The sequence below is a fragment of the Apus apus genome, chromosome 1 (assembly GCF_020740795.1).
Source record: "Apus apus isolate bApuApu2 chromosome 1, bApuApu2.pri.cur, whole genome shotgun sequence".
Classification (NCBI taxonomy): domain Eukaryota; kingdom Metazoa; phylum Chordata; class Aves; order Apodiformes; family Apodidae; genus Apus; species Apus apus.
Window position 1 is genome coordinate 68287397 of NC_067282.1, and position 16615 is coordinate 68304011.

General features: G+C 42.7%; 1 protein-coding gene across 1 annotated transcript in view; it reads left to right on the forward strand.

Annotated features, from left to right (window-relative positions):
* The first annotated feature begins 15445 nt into the window (after positions 1-15445).
* Positions 15446-16615, forward strand: part of GAP43 (growth associated protein 43) — a 66783-nt gene continuing 65613 nt past the window's right edge. Inside the window, exon 1 of the mRNA XM_051623593.1 lies at positions 15446-15743. Coding sequence (XP_051479553.1) covers positions 15714-15743 — 30 coding nt within the window. The 5' untranslated portion in view covers positions 15446-15713. The remainder of the gene's footprint in view (positions 15744-16615) is intronic.

The window sequence follows — 16615 nt, forward strand, 5'->3', positions numbered from 1 at the left end:
CTTCTCACCTCTGGCTGCAAGCTTGATGACAAGCTCACAGGTGTGAAGAAGGGTGTGACTGTGAATACTGAAGAGAAGAAAGTGAAGACAGAGCTCTTTCATCTGTTTCACCACTAACCCAAATGCAAGCCACACCTCTAGCCATGCAGGATTGCCATTGAACATCTGTGCTACTTTGTGCTGCCATATGATATGTCCCTGTCTCACATGCTCAAGTTAGATGATAGGCAGACATTTACTCAAACAGTTAATCTTCCCTATGCTTGTTCCCCAAGATAGCTAGTGTGTCTAATTCTGGACCATGCTGGTTTCAGAGCTCGTGGAATCTGTCTTTGCTGTGCTTTCACAAATGCTGTACACCTTGTGTTGGTGATGGTGTCTGCACAGAAACACCCAACAGATCATCCCCTCATGAGTACTCACTCATGCAGTTTGTAGCAGGTGCACCTGCTGGCTCTCTTGTGTGCTCTGGTGTTTTTGTGTCCTGCCAGGCTTGCCAATTCTCAGCACCTTCTTGTGATTCTCTTTATATTTGCTGCTTTTCAGCAAAGCCACAGCTCAGAGTCAGGTGGTTGCATGAAAATGCTGGCTGTCATTTAAAAAAAGGTTGTAAATCTGGCTTTTCTGGTTGAGGAGAAAGCTTGTCACGAATCAAAAGAAGCAAAATTTAAAAAAACCACAGGTTTTTCTTTTTCTAATTGTTTGATTTCTAAGTAAACATAATTATTTTTGGGGGGTGCACAGCTCAGGTTTTTTACTGTCCAGTGTGTATTTAGATGTATCTTTGTATACACAGGTCTTCTCAGCTGCATATATAAAAATACACATACACATATGTGTACACCCACACCTGCCAGCTGCACATATCCCCTGCTCACAGAAATCTTCATCTCCATTCTGCCTTTCTTCCACATGTTTCCCTTCCTGCAGCTTCTGTCCACTGCCTTTCTCTGAGTTATGGAATCTCCACTGTTACTCGTACCGAGTAACCTTCTCCCCCACTCTCCCTCCCTCCTCTGCTTCACTCCAGGAAAGCTCTTTCTGATTCTCTTTTCACTGATGTCTGGCATTCGTACTTCTGCAGACAGAGAATGGCAGGAAGACAGTGACGTGAGCAGACAGAATAACTGGAGAATAAAAAGGAGTTGGTTGAGAATCTTTAATTAGAAGCCCAATTTCCATTTCCTTCTCAGGCACTTTAAAAATCCTTTTCAGGGGTTTCTTGACTGTCTCAAAATTGAATGTCATTGAGAAATTTTTTTTTTCTTTTTCTTTTTTTTATTTTTTGCATCTTCTTGTTTCCTTGGCAACAAGTTGGTGATGCAGGAGCTAGAAATGTGCTGTGTCTCCGTGGAGATGTTAGCGTGGGTGTGCCATGGTGACATCCACCATGGACGCACAGCTCTACCAATCCTACCCTACCCCATGCAATAACCACAATAGGCCCAACCTTGGAGGTAACACTTTTATTTTTAGCTTCCTAGGTGTTAATCTGCTCTTTTCATTGCACATGCACCATGATGATGGTCATAAGATCCAGACAACTCATTACTTACATCAGCACAAATTGACAGACTTGAGGAGGGTTTTGGGGGCCAAATATCTTCTTAACTTAGGAGAAAGCACACTTCTATCTTGGAGGGGCACTCATTGCAATGACTTAAGTCTTCCTCCTTCTCTTAGAGAATAATTACCATTCACTAATGGTAATTAGTGGTAATTAATGGTAATAACCTTGTTATTCTGTATTTTGCATTCCTCGATGTTCTGGCTACAAGCCAAGACCAGAACCTGCCTTTGACTTGGCTCTTGAAACATAACAGTAGCCGAACAAGGGCTACCCACAGTCTCATCAAATATCCAGAGATCCTACTGCTTTTTTGTTTCCTAGGAGGCTTTATGACATCACACAGAAACTGTGATGTCAACAAGGAACCCTCTGGGCAGGCTTTTGAGAGGTTGCTAAGGATCTCCTTTCTGCCAAATGACTGTAACTTCATCCCAATGGGATTTGCAATAGGGCTCATCCATGCAGCAATAAAGCCAAGTATCAAATTTTTCTTGCCAGGAAGACCAATTAAAGGATTAAATGTGAAAAGCTGAAACCCATAACATCCATGGTGACAGGGTTTTCTTTTCTTTCTTAGACTGTAATCATCTTTGCAGCATATTGTTCTGGGATCAGCACCCTTGGGGATAAATTAGTACAGCGATTGATGGAAAGAAGCTGGAGAGGGGAACCAAAGAGAACCCAGCCAAGGCAAGATAAGCTCTCCCAGCCATGCTGGCAGATTTCTTTTGCCTTCTTTCCTACACTTCTTCAGCGATGCAGGCACAGACCAAGTTCATTCAGCTTCCAAGATAAAAAGGCGCTTGTTCAAAAGGTGTTTTATTGTGTGAAGCCAGAGGAAACATGAGGAACAATCAGACACCAAAAGCACATTAAGAAGATGTGTCATTGGCACATTCTATCAATGAGAAGGAGTAAATCCAGGTGCTGTTTTTAGAGACATTATGTTCTAAGGCAGGCACTGACTCAAATGCCTTCCTTGTTGGATCTGAATCCAGAGTTTATTCCTGACTGCCACCAAGTTCCAGGTCAGGTTTTTCTTTTTATTTGCACTTGTATTAACAGATGAAAGGAGCTGATACATCTGTCTAGCTCCGTCAGTATGCTCAGTGTTGTATCTAATGCTGTCTAAAGGATACCTCCTGCCTCAAGGACCTAGCAGCTCATAGGTGTTATTTGATAAGATGCAGAACACTGTACAAGAGACACTTCTATGAAGTTTGATGGGAAAAAAGGCTGCATGTTTACTGGGAGTGGAAATGACACAGCTTAAAATCTATTATGTGATGAATTACCTGGAATCAAGAGTAAAAGTAAGGGAAGGTGTTGTTGGAAGACTCAGTAGAGGAACTGTGTCTAAAATCCTGTGACTAAAACGAAATAGAGAGGAAGATGAGCTCAAAAACTTAGGCAAAGCTATTCAATAGGCTGAAATTTTTTTTGTTTTGTTTTGTTTTTTTTTTGTTTTGTTTTTTTTCCTAGTTGCAGAAACAGAACTTCTCCGCTCTCTGCAGAAACCTTTAATTAAAACATTGCAGTGTTTGTGTTTCCAAATCAGGAATTGTTTCTGATTTGCAGGAAGAGACAAAATTTTACCTAAAGAAAAAACCCTTTCTTCCTCTTTCCCATCTCGCATCTCTGGACCTGTGGGAATGAACCCTACACTTACTAGGAACACTGCAACAAAGATCCTGCCTCTTCAGATTCTTCTCCATTTGGGGAAGTCACAGGCAAATCCTAGGGCAGCTTTCCTCATACCCAGCAGCAATAGCTTTCCCCATCTCATTTGAAAAGTGGGTACAACATGAAATAAAGTTCAGTCCAGATTCCTCTGTCACCTTCACCTGCTGTGTGAGCACCCCTTTGTGCTAGGTGCTGTATGCATGGAATACAAGAGACCTCACCCCATCTCTAGCCCCCAGGAGATTCGACAAGCACGCACTGAGTATGCAGTCGCCGTTGATTTCCTTTCCCCTCCTTCCCCAGACTGAGATTCAGCAGCTTCTGCAATATGACAAGTTCCTGTCAGCTGTCAGGGCACTAGAATAAACCTTTATCTTGTCTCCCCAGCCCTGAATGACGGGGCTGGCAATAGGTGCACTGCAGCCAGGCAGCCTTTTCTGCCATATGCTCTTTCAACCTCACTGCATGCTAACACAGCAATCTGTAGCTTGGCAGATTTGCTGTTTTTCCTTGCAAGACCTACAAAAGGAGATAGGAACCCTGGTTCCTATCACTTCCTATTGCTGTATCTTATCTTGCTGGGTTATAATATTATTTCTTTTGCCTTCTTCTTTCAGCGTTGGGTGAGAGTCAGAGCCAGAATAACAGTCCAATGCTAGAGAAGGAAAATCCTGCTAATTCTCTTAAATTAGAATTGGCTGCAAAAATGGCCTTGGGGCACACATCATAAATTGAGTTGAAACCATGCACCATGCAGTTGGAGGGGGAAAAAACTATCTTTCTTTAGGGAGAGAAGACATTACATATTCACCCTTCAAGCATGCACACTATTGCCAACTAATCCTTCTTATTCCACAAGGCTAATTTCAAAACATTTATATGGCATGGCTTGCTGGGGAGGGCACTGATGAATCAGTTAGCTGCCCTTTATAATAAGCATTACACAACTGCTATCTAGGCTGCTCTTTTCTTCTGCCTTATCTTCCAGTCATCTCTGTGCCACATGCTTCTGATTCAAAGGGCACCTGTTGAATAACCATGCAGCAAAGTTACTGAGCAGGAAGCACAAATATAGTTACAGTACAGTTCAAGCCATTACTTTACTATAGTCTTGCTGTAGTCAAATGGAGATTCTGCTGAATGACTGTGCTGATGCCTTAATGAGGAATGATAAGCCTGTAATTTACTTGCATGGCTGTTCAATTGCTTCCTGCCAGGTAGGAAAGCCTGAAGAGTGTTGTTAGCCCTAACACTGCTGCAGCTCAAAGAAGTTCTTCTGCGCCACAGGCATAACACAGGCCATTGGGTAAATGAGCCCTACACTCCAGCATTTGGTTAAATATTGCTGACCAACAACAGTTGGGAAGTCCAGAAATTGCAGAAGAAATAGGCTTACAGCCAGCTGCTGAAGGAGTAGCTTCTGATGGGTCTGAAATGCTGTATTTATGGATTTGGAAACCTATCTGCGGAGCAAGTTATATTAAAAGTACACTATATTAGGAAAGAAACCTACCCAATATACTGGTGGCTGTGCTGTTTCAGAACGTTGGTCCGTCCTTGTCATGAGGAGACTTCAATTCACTATCTCAGCCTACCCATATCTGACAAAGAGGTGGAAGCTACAGAGATAATTCAGTTTCCAGAAGTTTCACAAACATTGTCTCTGGGTAGAGGACAGAGAAAGATTCAAATGAGTGAAGTAAAGGCAGGGAAACTTGGGCATCACTCAGTCTGCCAGCTTGAGAATGGCCATCCTTGGGTAGACCGAAGGTGCATCTAGTCCCTGCTTTTTATTCAGGAGCCAAAACCAGGGGTGGGGAGCAGCAATAATAGAAACAGCAAATATGTATCCCCCAGACAGTCTTCCAACCTCTAACAGGTTGCCATTCTGATACTTTCTGAGGTAGAGAGTGTCTATCTAACTAATTATCAGACACTTAGCTCTGAAGGAACCATGGGAATTTCCCTTTCTTCACTTATGGCTAGGTCAGAAAAAGTTATTAGGGGCTACAGGAGTCAAATTAGGGAGCCATGTAAATTTAAGGAGGTGGCTGTATTAGGGGGAGTTTACAGCAAGTACAGTAGAAAGGAAATTTTAAGAACATGGGGTAGATTTGGGGATACTGTGTTCCAAGTTGTCAGAATAAGAAGGAATTTTGTTTCATGTGACTTCAAAAAGATGAGATTTGAGACACTTCAAAAAGTGTCATCACATACAGTGATGTTAATTACCTTAACCATGGATATGTTCAGCAGTGACTAATAATAAAGATGAACTATGATGTATTTCAAAGGGACTTTGAAAAATGGAAAGAAAAATGGATGAATATTTGTCTTCTTATTTAGGAACATGGTAATTAGGAAACTGGAGTAAAATTATCAAGGTCCCAAAGCATGTTAAGAGCAGCAGGTATCTCAGTGCATTGAAAAACAGATATGAGACTATTTGAAATCACAAAAGAAAGGAGTGAGTGCTTTCTAAACACTTCAGCAAATGTGTGAAGCTTTTAAATAATATGAACTCTAGGTTGAGCCTTATGAAAATGAATATTGCTGTTGCCAGTGCATAAATGTATACACATCAAAAAAGGGTTCTTTGTGCTCAGCTTTATACCTCTCCCTGTTAAAAATTGTTTCCTAAAGCCTATGAATGCATCCATTTGTTTCAGGAGGTGTTGTTGCTTTACTTTAAGCTTTACTTAAGAGCAATTGAACACAGGCCAGAACAAAGCAGCAGATCCTGTTAAGTCCCTGACTGGGTGATGCAGGAAAGAAAGAAATGTGCTGAAAGTCAACCATAGTGTAAGTGGATTGGGTTCAACAGGATGTTGTAGAGGAATCTGAAAAACCGAGGGGAAGTGGTTCTGCATCCAAATTTGAAAAAGTCTTGTGAATTAATGTTTAGCAAGGAACCTTCTTGACAGTCTAAGAGTCCTGTCTTTGATCCTTCTATAGATTTAAACTCCAGGAAGAGAGAATAAGAATTCACACCGAAATAATTTACCAGTTAAAAATAAATAAATAGAATATGAGTTTATTATTAGAATGCTTGGATACATTTTATAAACACACATGATTGCACTGGATATAATGAAGGAATTTTAAATCCTCGTTTAAGTTATGAGGCTAGTGCAATTTTGCTTTTGTGGTTCAAAAAGCTGAGTATGACTACAGAGTAGAATTTCTGTTCCACTTAATAACATTGCATGAGAGGGCAGAAAGATTTACCATCTCTTATGCCTTATAATAATGCCTTTGTAAAAACTACTGCGAAATTCCCAATTAGATGAAATTACATGACCAGCACAAACAACTTTGATGTGTAGGTGACCTTACTGTAACAAGACAGAGAGAAAGGCTTGCACAATAGGAAGCTAGGGGAAGTGACAGGAAAGATAGGATTTAAGATCAGTTTTAAGATCAATGAAGGTAAACCAAATGCTTCCTTATTTTTGTGTGTGTGTATGCAGTGATAGAGCTCTACTCTAATGCTGAGCATGACTTAAATTTTCAAAGTATAAAGCCATCCTCTAATTTTCCTGTGATATTAGGCCAGTGTATCTACATAGACAGGACTCATAGATGTCCCGGGAAATTATTAGACAAATTACGAGCCCGTGAGGTTGGACTGTCTGTGAAGAAGACCCAATAAGAGACTGTGGGAGTTTGATGAGACAAAAAGGCAGAGGCAGCACAATCCCATTTTTAGTGGGCACAGTATGATCAAAATTAAGTCAGCCAGTAGCTCAATATCCCTTGGGAGACCATTTTGACTTCTTGGATGACTGAACATACAAAGGCGGCAATATTCACAAAAGATCTAAGAATTAATAACCTTCACTAGCTTCCAAGCAACAATACTAAATGAGCAATGTGTTTCAGTAACTTTCCTCTCCCTGTTGGGTTCAGTTTTAGGCTATTAATTCCCAGTGGTTGCAGGAAATGCTGGGAGACCTTGAGGGCATCACAGTGTCTCAAGCCATGGCTTGGTAACTATTCAGCTTAACACAAGAATGAAAATGACCATGCTGCTCTCTGTTCAATGTTAGTGGCTTGCAGCTAAGCAGGGGGTTCTGGCATGTATCGTGTAATATGGAGATTACCTGACAATGTAGAATTGTTACCTCTTTGTGCTTGGTGTTGCCTGAGGACTCAGGGTTTTAGTTTTGTTGTTTTTTTTTTTGTTTTCACTGATTTATTTATTTTTTCTTAACCTTTTATCCTTAAGAAAGATTAATGACATTTAAAGTTTTAGGCAGAACTCAGGACTCTTCTTGAACAGAAGGGCTATGCCAGTCTTACCTTTATTCTGTGACTAACTTTGAGAAAGCTGAACCTGTGTAGTTTGCTTCTCTAAAATTATAAAGCTTCTTTCCATTTAAAAAAGTACCCAGGGAAATAGCGTGCAAAAAGCTATGCTGAGAAAACACAGATCCCTGACTTAAAAAGAACTCTAAAATGAGGAAGCTCAGAATTACAGTTTCTGAAGCAGCTGAAATTGTATTCCCTTGTATCTGTTCTTAACAATGCAACCTTTCAATATATGATCATATGATACAGGTAAGATTGTCAAACTCTCCATCATTTACTATGGAACATTGTTCATACTTGAGCTTAGCTTTCATAACAAACAGAGAATGAACTTATTTTTTTTAATCTCTGGCTGAATAAATTAGGGTAACAAGGAAGAATTACCCTTCATATTTAATGTCATACAATATTTAAATAAATTTTAACTTGACACCACTGAGATGAACACCTATGAGAAGATGATCAAGATCAGCATACTTGCCTTCCCTGACATAGGCAGTAAACTAATGTCTTTTTCCTCCTTTCTCCCTTGAGCTGAAGGAGACCTTTCCACCTCCACTGAGCACTGCATCTCCTGTGCATTACCTGAGTAGGCATAAAGCTCCCTGTGCACTTGGCTGCAGGTACTTGTCACCTCCCATTCTGCTTTGCTCTGCATTGTCCAGGCTAAGAATCTCTCTCTGGCCTCTTCTTATGTCAGATTGTGCCTCAGCTACTGGATAGAGGGGACTGGCAGCTGTGGTTGGCAACTGCACGTGGGGGATGGGAGAAGCTGGGTGAATTGTGCATGCAGGTTGTAGGGCAAAGAAAGGGGTGCAGCAGGCCTGACATAGGACTGGCTTGTCTACCATGTCACAGTGCCAAGCATGCAGGGTATATGCCCCTTGTATTGTATAATAAAGTTTGTCAGGTAGTGAGGAGGTCTGTAAAACAGCCTGGAGAGAGTAGGCTCCAGAAAGTTTCTCCTTACCACCAGATTCACTTGGGAAAGGAGCTAATGCCCCAGATTTACAGAGTAGAAAAATGCACCATTATGTTAGGAGCACCTTCTAAACCTTCAGAAAAACATGCTTCAGAAACACAGCTCTGTAGCTTATGGAGCTCAGCTAAAACAGAGCCTTTCACTGCAATGCATGGGGCAGCAGGTTTGGATTGCTGCCTGCACAGTCCTGGACTCTTAATAATAAAATTCCATCTGTGTTTCCTGCCCTCCGGACTGGGCATAGTGTGACTGGCAATGTAGGAGAACTCTTTTTTTAAGGCACACACCCACAAAAGCACAGCTCTGGTGCTGCTGGAGAGAGGTCATTATAATCAGAGCTATGGGAATTTTAGCTATGACTTTCTTCAGTACTGAAGATTTTATAGACCAAAGAGAATCCTTTTTGTCTTGTAAGAGTGTTGCAGTCCCTACCTGCAATTCATACAGGTTTGCTACTGCATTGCATCAAAATCACTGCGTCCATCTCCCACTTCTAGCAGGATTCTACTTTTAACTGCAACAGGATTTTGGCTATGGTGAGATCAAACTACAGACTTGTTGTCTGTCCAAGCCCTATGCTGTGCATTTTGGACATGTGGCAAATCTAAATTAAACCAAGTAAAGAAGAGATGCTTTTTGGAGCCTTGAGGCAGGTGGATGTTTACAGTTTTCCTGCCCATGTAATACCTGGTAGATCTTTGGTGTTCAAGCTCCCCCATGTACAGCTCAGGATAAGAGAAAGGGTTCTGTCAACTCACTCTGGAACCTTAAACTTGTTCAATACAAAAAACCCTCCTGTATCCTTTAGCCATATCTCTGGTTTGTGGGGTCTGCTGCTGTGATCATGATCAATGCATCCTGGTATCCATATGCCTATCAGTGAAGCATAGCCACAGTTAGAAATTCTTAATGCCCTTTCCTGATGGAGTGAAAGCTAGGGCAGATATGATCTATTGGGTGCTCTTCATCCCTGGAAACTTTACCCCATAGCTGACATTGTAGTGCCAAGTAAGGGCATAGGAACGTCTTCTTCATCTTTTCTTTCCTATTGCCCATTTCCTGGGTCCAGGATACCCCATGTACCTTCCTGCATGCAGACTGGTTCTGCTCAGCTCAGCTGTTTTGCTGGAGAGAAAAAAAGAAGTTCATTCTCTGGTATGAAAGCTAAGCTCAAGTATGAACCATGTTTCATAGTAAATTTTGGAGAGTTTGACAATCTTATCTGTAAGACACAGAAATACTTCCTGATGGGAGAGGAAAGAAGGAGGATGAACCTGTCCCTGCCCACCCACCTTCCTAGTACTGGAGCAGCCAGATCATCATCCCTACCCTGGCTGGAATGAGGGGAGTTTCTGGCAGATGTGGAGCAGGGCCAGGTGGTCCAAAGAAGGCTCAAGAAATTGTGACTCACACCACAATACTGTTATGTCATCATGCTTGTGTCACTGTCCAGCTCCCACATTCAGCACTGCAGTGTTAGGGAACTGGAAGTATAACAGTGAAGAAACCATGAGGAGAGTAAAATAGTACTGAGATGGGTGCTTCTCCTCCAGTCATGCCCTGAAGTTAGTATGTAGGACTCACATCAGCGTTTGTCTCCATCCCAGTCCCATCACACACAGGATGGAGAGGCGTAGATATCCCCCATGAGGCACTGTAAGGTGGCCAGCCTAGATGCTAACTTGTCATGGCACTGCAGGACTCGGAGTAAATGATAGAGTCAGCCTGAGAAGCTGGGTAAACTGGCCCATGCGGAGCTCCTGGTTGCCACTGATTCTTGCTCAAAGCTTGCTTGGCTGAGTCTGTGCTACACTGGAAGGGACTGTTGTGTATACCCAACAGCACATATCGAAGGGTCCCTGGAGAAACAGGAAAGGGCTTCCTGGGTCATCCTCTCTCATATTTGATTTGGTTTGTAAAGTATCACATTCCCCCATAACACACTAAAGCTACACTGAGAGTAATAGCTGACTGTGTTCTGTGATGACATTTTTCTTTTTGACAGACAAGCAGATGGGATTTCATTTTATTGAAGAGTTATGGTCTTCAGCACTAAGCTGTGCTGGAATTTAACAGTTGTGTTTGCATTTTTGATGATTCTGAAGCTCAATAATAATTAATATTGACCTGGGGGTTGAACAGACCATTCTTTATGCATGTTAAAAAATCTTTCTACCCTTGCTCCAACTCAGATATTCCAGTTTGTAAATGCCACACAATTTACTGAACACACATTTTTTTCTAAGAACCATGAAAACGATAGAGGCTATTTCTTATTATGTTTCCTATTGTAAAGTCAGGTGTCCTCGGTGCTGTGAGCCCAGCTGTGCAGGCACAAGAAGAAAAATGGAAATCACAGGGAATAAATGCAGAGCACCTGTGCATATCTCTCTGACTAGCACAGGGGCAACAGGTGCTAATGTGACGTGTGCTCAGTGTTGTGGAGGATGAGCAACCAAGCAGTCATTAAAGGCACTGAATGAATTAGAGCATTCTTGAATTGATATTTTCTGAAGCCTTCTCTGCAAGAGTAAGTGGCGTTGTGGCTTTTGAAAATCATGGGTTTGAAGCCAGTTATTTCAGCCTGTGGTATGTGGACAATCTTAGGTCAAAACAGACTACACTTTCCTTTTCTATTATTAATAGTTCAGGATTAACTGAAATCCAAGGTAAAATGACATAAGTGATCCTTATACTGAAAAATGGGTACTCCCTGAGGAGATTCATGACTATGTCTAAATCATTTAGAAAAGGAGTTTGGTCACAGTGTCGCACTGCACTATTTTGTGTCATTAAGCCATAGATGACTGAAAGTGAGGCCAAATGACACCAGAGCTGAAAAGCTACTGAGAAGACTAAAAATGCAAGTGGGCCAACAGTGGGATTTTCAGAAATGCCGATTTAAATGAGGAGCCTAAAAAATCTTTATAAAATTGGCTTTTTTCCCTTCTGCATGAAAGTTGGCTAACAAAAGGCAAGGCTACCACTATATGCAGAACATACGAATAAAGAGAAAACCCAGTCTATCTCCAAATGAAAGCAAGTCGCTCACTTCAGTGCTGTTTTTACTGAAGCTTTAAATATCCCTAGTAACGGGACTTTCCCAGTACTTCTCTCAAAGAGACGCCTCTTCAGTTTAGTGTGCTTACCACTGGGACAGCTCTGATGGGCAAGCTTCATTTCCTTCTTCTCGGTTTTATTTAACTTCATCTGGCCAGGGAATCAGCCTGATTGCAATCCCAGAAGCAAGTTGAGACTAGGTGCATCTTCAAACTGAAACAGAATCTAAGCTGTTACTATTGAACCTAAACTAGCAGCTGAACTGAGGGTGCATTTTCTTTGAACCAGTACAGGCCTTGAGCTGCTGGGGTAACTGCAGGCACTGTTAAACCATGCAGCAGAACTGAACAGGGAAAAAGCACTGGTTTGTCTTTCTCAGTCTATGTTGTAACAACCACCAATGTGTCTTGTTACTTTGAAATTATCTAGACTCTTTTAAATCAAAGACACAGCTTTGAATTAAAGAAGTCATCTTAATAATTACTTTACATGAACCATACCTTCCTTCACAGTTCCTTCACGTGCAGCATACACCAAACAGTGGGTCACATCACTCCAAATGATTCCTTTCCCTTCTTGAGGCTTATGGCTTTTGAAAGTATCACACTTCCCTACCTCCTTAGCTGTCATTTAGTTATGTCTCACAGATGAAGCTTTTAAAATCTATGGTCATTGTTCATGCCCTCCTTCTAGCCCCTTTCCTTAGTCCCCCATTCATGTTATTCTTTGGAACTGCTCTTCCTTTTATTTGTGTAGATTCAAAAGCCAAGGTCAAAGGCGCCTTTCAGGGCATGTCTACACTGCGTGATGCAGTGTTATCCAGAAACTCTGAAGGAGTGCTGAGCGAGCCAGTGTTGGCAGTGCAGTGGAGAGACAAAAGTGTCATTTGGATGAAAGCATCCCATCTTGACTTGGTGACTTCAAGAAATGGAGATTCACCTCCTCTGCTTCTCTTGAGTTTTTCTTCTGATGTTCAGTAATAACCTGGCTGAAGTTTGTGCCTTTAATTCCACTCATTCCCTTTGGCCTTTTCTTTATTGTGGACTTGTCCTTTTTTCCTTCTGTGTTACCACATAACTTACCTTACAGGTTGAAGTGATGACAGCAAAAACAGCAGGGCAAGGGATGCTGGGATATGACTTTCAGAACCATGTCATTGGCTAAAGAATTTAAAGGCCAACTTTTAAATATACTTAAAGGGTCCTGATTTGAAAGAAAGAAGTGTTAGGAACTGACATGCCCTGAAAATTTGGGTCTCAGCTTATGGCTCTTCTACATAAGAAGATTAATTCAGAGGAAACTCAGACTTGCAGTGGACTGGCCACTCACCTCTAATTCTACATGCATGGGGAACCTATTAAGGGCTTTTTGTCTACATGGCAAAAATGGTTTGCAAAATCTAGAGCACAGAGTGCCCGTGGGGCTGGGGATGAAGAGAAGAGGCTCTGCCTTTGACTTTGACTTACAGTGGTGAGCAACTGCCTTGGGTGTGCATAGGAAGGTTGACTCTGGCTGCGTACACCAACATAGCCCTTCTGCTGCCAGCCTGCTCCCCCTCTGGGTGGGTGTCTGAGAAAGGTGGGGGCTGGGACGGCTTTCCTCGACAGGGCTTCCTACAACAGTGAGGTTTCCTAAAAAGACCTTGTCAGTGGGAAGAAAACAAACTTCTAAACCATCTGAAGCGTGATTTGTCTGACCTAGTTTAGGCTCCTGCTTTAGGATAATCTGAATCACACCCTCAAAGTTCCCACTTCTCTTCATTGTCACCAAAGGGAGTCCAGCATGATGCTTGCAGATGGCGACTAGAGAAGTTCCATCTCACAAGACCATCAGTACCAGTCGCATGGATCAGCAAGTGCCTACAAGCTCATGATGCTCTAACTTCATCATGGAGATAAGCCCCCCAGTAACTCCTCGGGCTGGGGCAGAGGTTCTAAAGTCCCATAGCCTTGTTCCAAAATGCCATTGCACTGCTCTTCGGTGTCTTGGCATGGTGTTGCCAGCAGTGATGTAGGTCATCACAGTGCTCTCTAGAACTTGATGCCCGTTGCTTTCTGCCATTCCACTTCTTATCTGTCATCTTTTATAATTGTGTAGTTTGCCTCCTTTTTCTTTGCATTCATTTTCTGAAGCTGAATCTGATTTTCATTATTTAATCCTTTGGTGTACTTCTGTGTGAGCTGGTGTTTGCAACTTTTCCCAGTTTAGCATCTTGTCTGAATGTCATTATCATGTAATTATTTCCCTCTTCTAGACTGTAGAACCAGGACTAATACTGATAGTTGCTTAACCCTAAAAGGCACTTCCCTTAAATTACATACAGCTGTAGCTAGCTAGCTAGATTCTCTTTAAAATGATGTTTACTTTCCTTAAAAAAATATGGGGTACTGGGAACTGCAATGATGTCATAGCAACTGAATATGATTATGTAGGAGTCTGCGCTGAGGGGTATTCCAGAAGCTCTATCTATATCTGTATGCATTTATTTGTATAAGTGTTGTGTGTATGTGTGAATATTTGTGTTAATGACATATTTAGGTACATATAAAGAGCAAAGGACTTAATAAGCTAAGACTATTTTTTTAATTATTATTTTTCTGGGCAGTTTTACATTAAAAATGAATTAGAAGTAACTCCATGGTGTGGCAGAGAAGTTGATGTAGTGACATTAGTGCTAAAAAAGAAAACAGCATCTGACTGTGCCTCCCAGACACAGTAAATAAAATAAGCTAAATTTGAATTTTGGTAGATGAAATCCTAAAAATCCAGCAATCTTTTTATATTTTAACACGTTCAGCATTGTCATGCTTTAACTATGTGTATGTTTTTTTCACGACGACAGATACATCTATCCTGCTCAAATATATTCTGAGAAAACATGGCATTATAACTTTCCAGACGTGTGTTTGGGGGGGTGTGTGCGTATTAATATTCACTCTGGCTTGTGCATGGCCATCATCTCCTATGCATGCAAACCCATACATTTTTGTTCCTCCACGTGCACGGGGGGTGGCTGTGTGTGAACATGCACATTTTCCTCATCATAGTGTGCAGCAATTTGCAGGCAGAGATCAATAGACGTAGAAATTACCTAGGTGCTGAAATTAATTGAGATCTATACAGAAGGGAATGGGAAGATTTCTGTAGGTTTTGAAGGTCTTTTGAGGGGAAAAAAAAAAATCTGTTGCAGGGGAAGATTTTTCTGTGCCTTTGGAAGGGCTGTAGGATGGACTGGGGGAACAAGGGAGAAAGTTGTCCCGTTCAGTGTTGCAGGATGTCACCATGCAGGTTTTATGCCTGCACATATGAAGAAGGCAGCATGGACTTACATGTTTGTGAGAGTGCTGCTGAGGGGGAGGGGGACTTTTAACAGCCATTTTAACATATTTCCCGATTCTCATTTAGCTCGCAGCTCCCACCTACGGTACGTCACCTGAGCATGGCATATACCGTCTGCCATGGCAATAACCTCGCTCCCTCTTCTCCCCTCCCTGCCCACCCCACCCACTTTCTTCACCCACAAATCCCACTCCTGACCGTGGAGAGGTGCTGGGGGCTTTGGCTGCTCCGGTGGGAGTGGGGCTGGGGGCTCCCCATCTGCCCGGCCCCGATCCTCGCCCGGTGCCTCCCAGACACACCCCACCTCACCCCTCCCACCCTCTCCCCACTCTGCAGTGTCCCCTCTCCCTTGTCGCCTCTGTACAGTGGGAAAGTCGTTGGGTAATTTGGTCCAGATTGGAGATTTTAATTATTCATGAGGCTGGCAAGAGACTTGGGGGGGGGGTGGTGGCTGCTGGGGTGGGGGTGGGGAGGTGACGAGTCAGGGAGAGCTGGTGAACAATTCTGGGAAGGGTAGGGAGGGAGGCAGGGAGAGGCAGCGTGTGCATGTGTGATGAGCAATAGCTGTGGACCTTACAGTTGCTGCTAACTGCCCTGGTGTGTGTGTGAGTGTGCGTGTGTGTGAGAGAGCGAGAGAGAGCGAGAGAGGGAGAGAGAGAGGGAGGGAGGGAGGGAGTGGAGAGGGTGGGGGGGAGAGATAAGAGAGAGAAGAGGAAAAGGAGAGAGGAGAAGGAAGGAAGAAGAAGGAAGGAAGGGGACAATACGATCATGCTGTGCTGTATGAGAAGAACAAAACAGGTAGAGCTGAAGATTTCTATGTTTATTTCCTTTCAGAAATCTCCCAGGCTGCTGGGTGTTGATGATGGGGTGTGTGTCTGCCTGAGGGTGTGAGGGGCTGGGGCATGGGCTGGGGTGTGGGGAGGGGAAATTTCAGCTGTGCTCAGTGAATGTCTCTTTTGCAATTCTTTAGCATCTTGCAACTGAAGGCTCTTTTCACACCCTTCAACATGATTGTTTTGCCTTTCTGGGGCTGGTGATGTGGGGAAGTGAGGTGGCCTATGTCCACATTTGGGGGAGCTACCAGAATCTCCCCTCTGTTCTTATTTTTTAGTAGTGGGTAGATGTATTGCCTAGGATTTTCTGCTTGTGGTTCTGAGGGTGTGGATGGGAAGGGGGGTGCGGCTGACAGGAAACGTGATGAGATCTGGCTCTACCTTGGAGATAAAGGAAGCAATTCTTCATCTTATGCCAAAAAAGAAAGGATGCCCAGTGAGCCTTGATCCCTGGTCAGAATGCTCTCTATTGCTCCTGGCTCCGATGAATGGGAGCTGCTTTATGTGCATGTGCTGTGTGGTGGCTTGGAGGACAGGTGCATTCATTTTTTTGTGTTACAACAGTCTGACCAAGAATTAACCTGAAGCTTTTTTTCAACCTATGCTATTGTAAAAAATGCAATTAATTAATAACAAAAGCATTAGCCACGGGAGGGGGAGAGTCACCCTCATTGCAATACCCTTCATAGTACAACCAGTTAGACAACTGTGCACCAGCTGGTAAAGAGACAGAGGACCACGCCTCTGTTAGCTCTGAACTCGAGTGGGATAAGAGAAGCTTGCAGTGTGAACCTGTTGGAAATCAGTTCATTCTCCTTTCTGGTGCCACCTGGCATT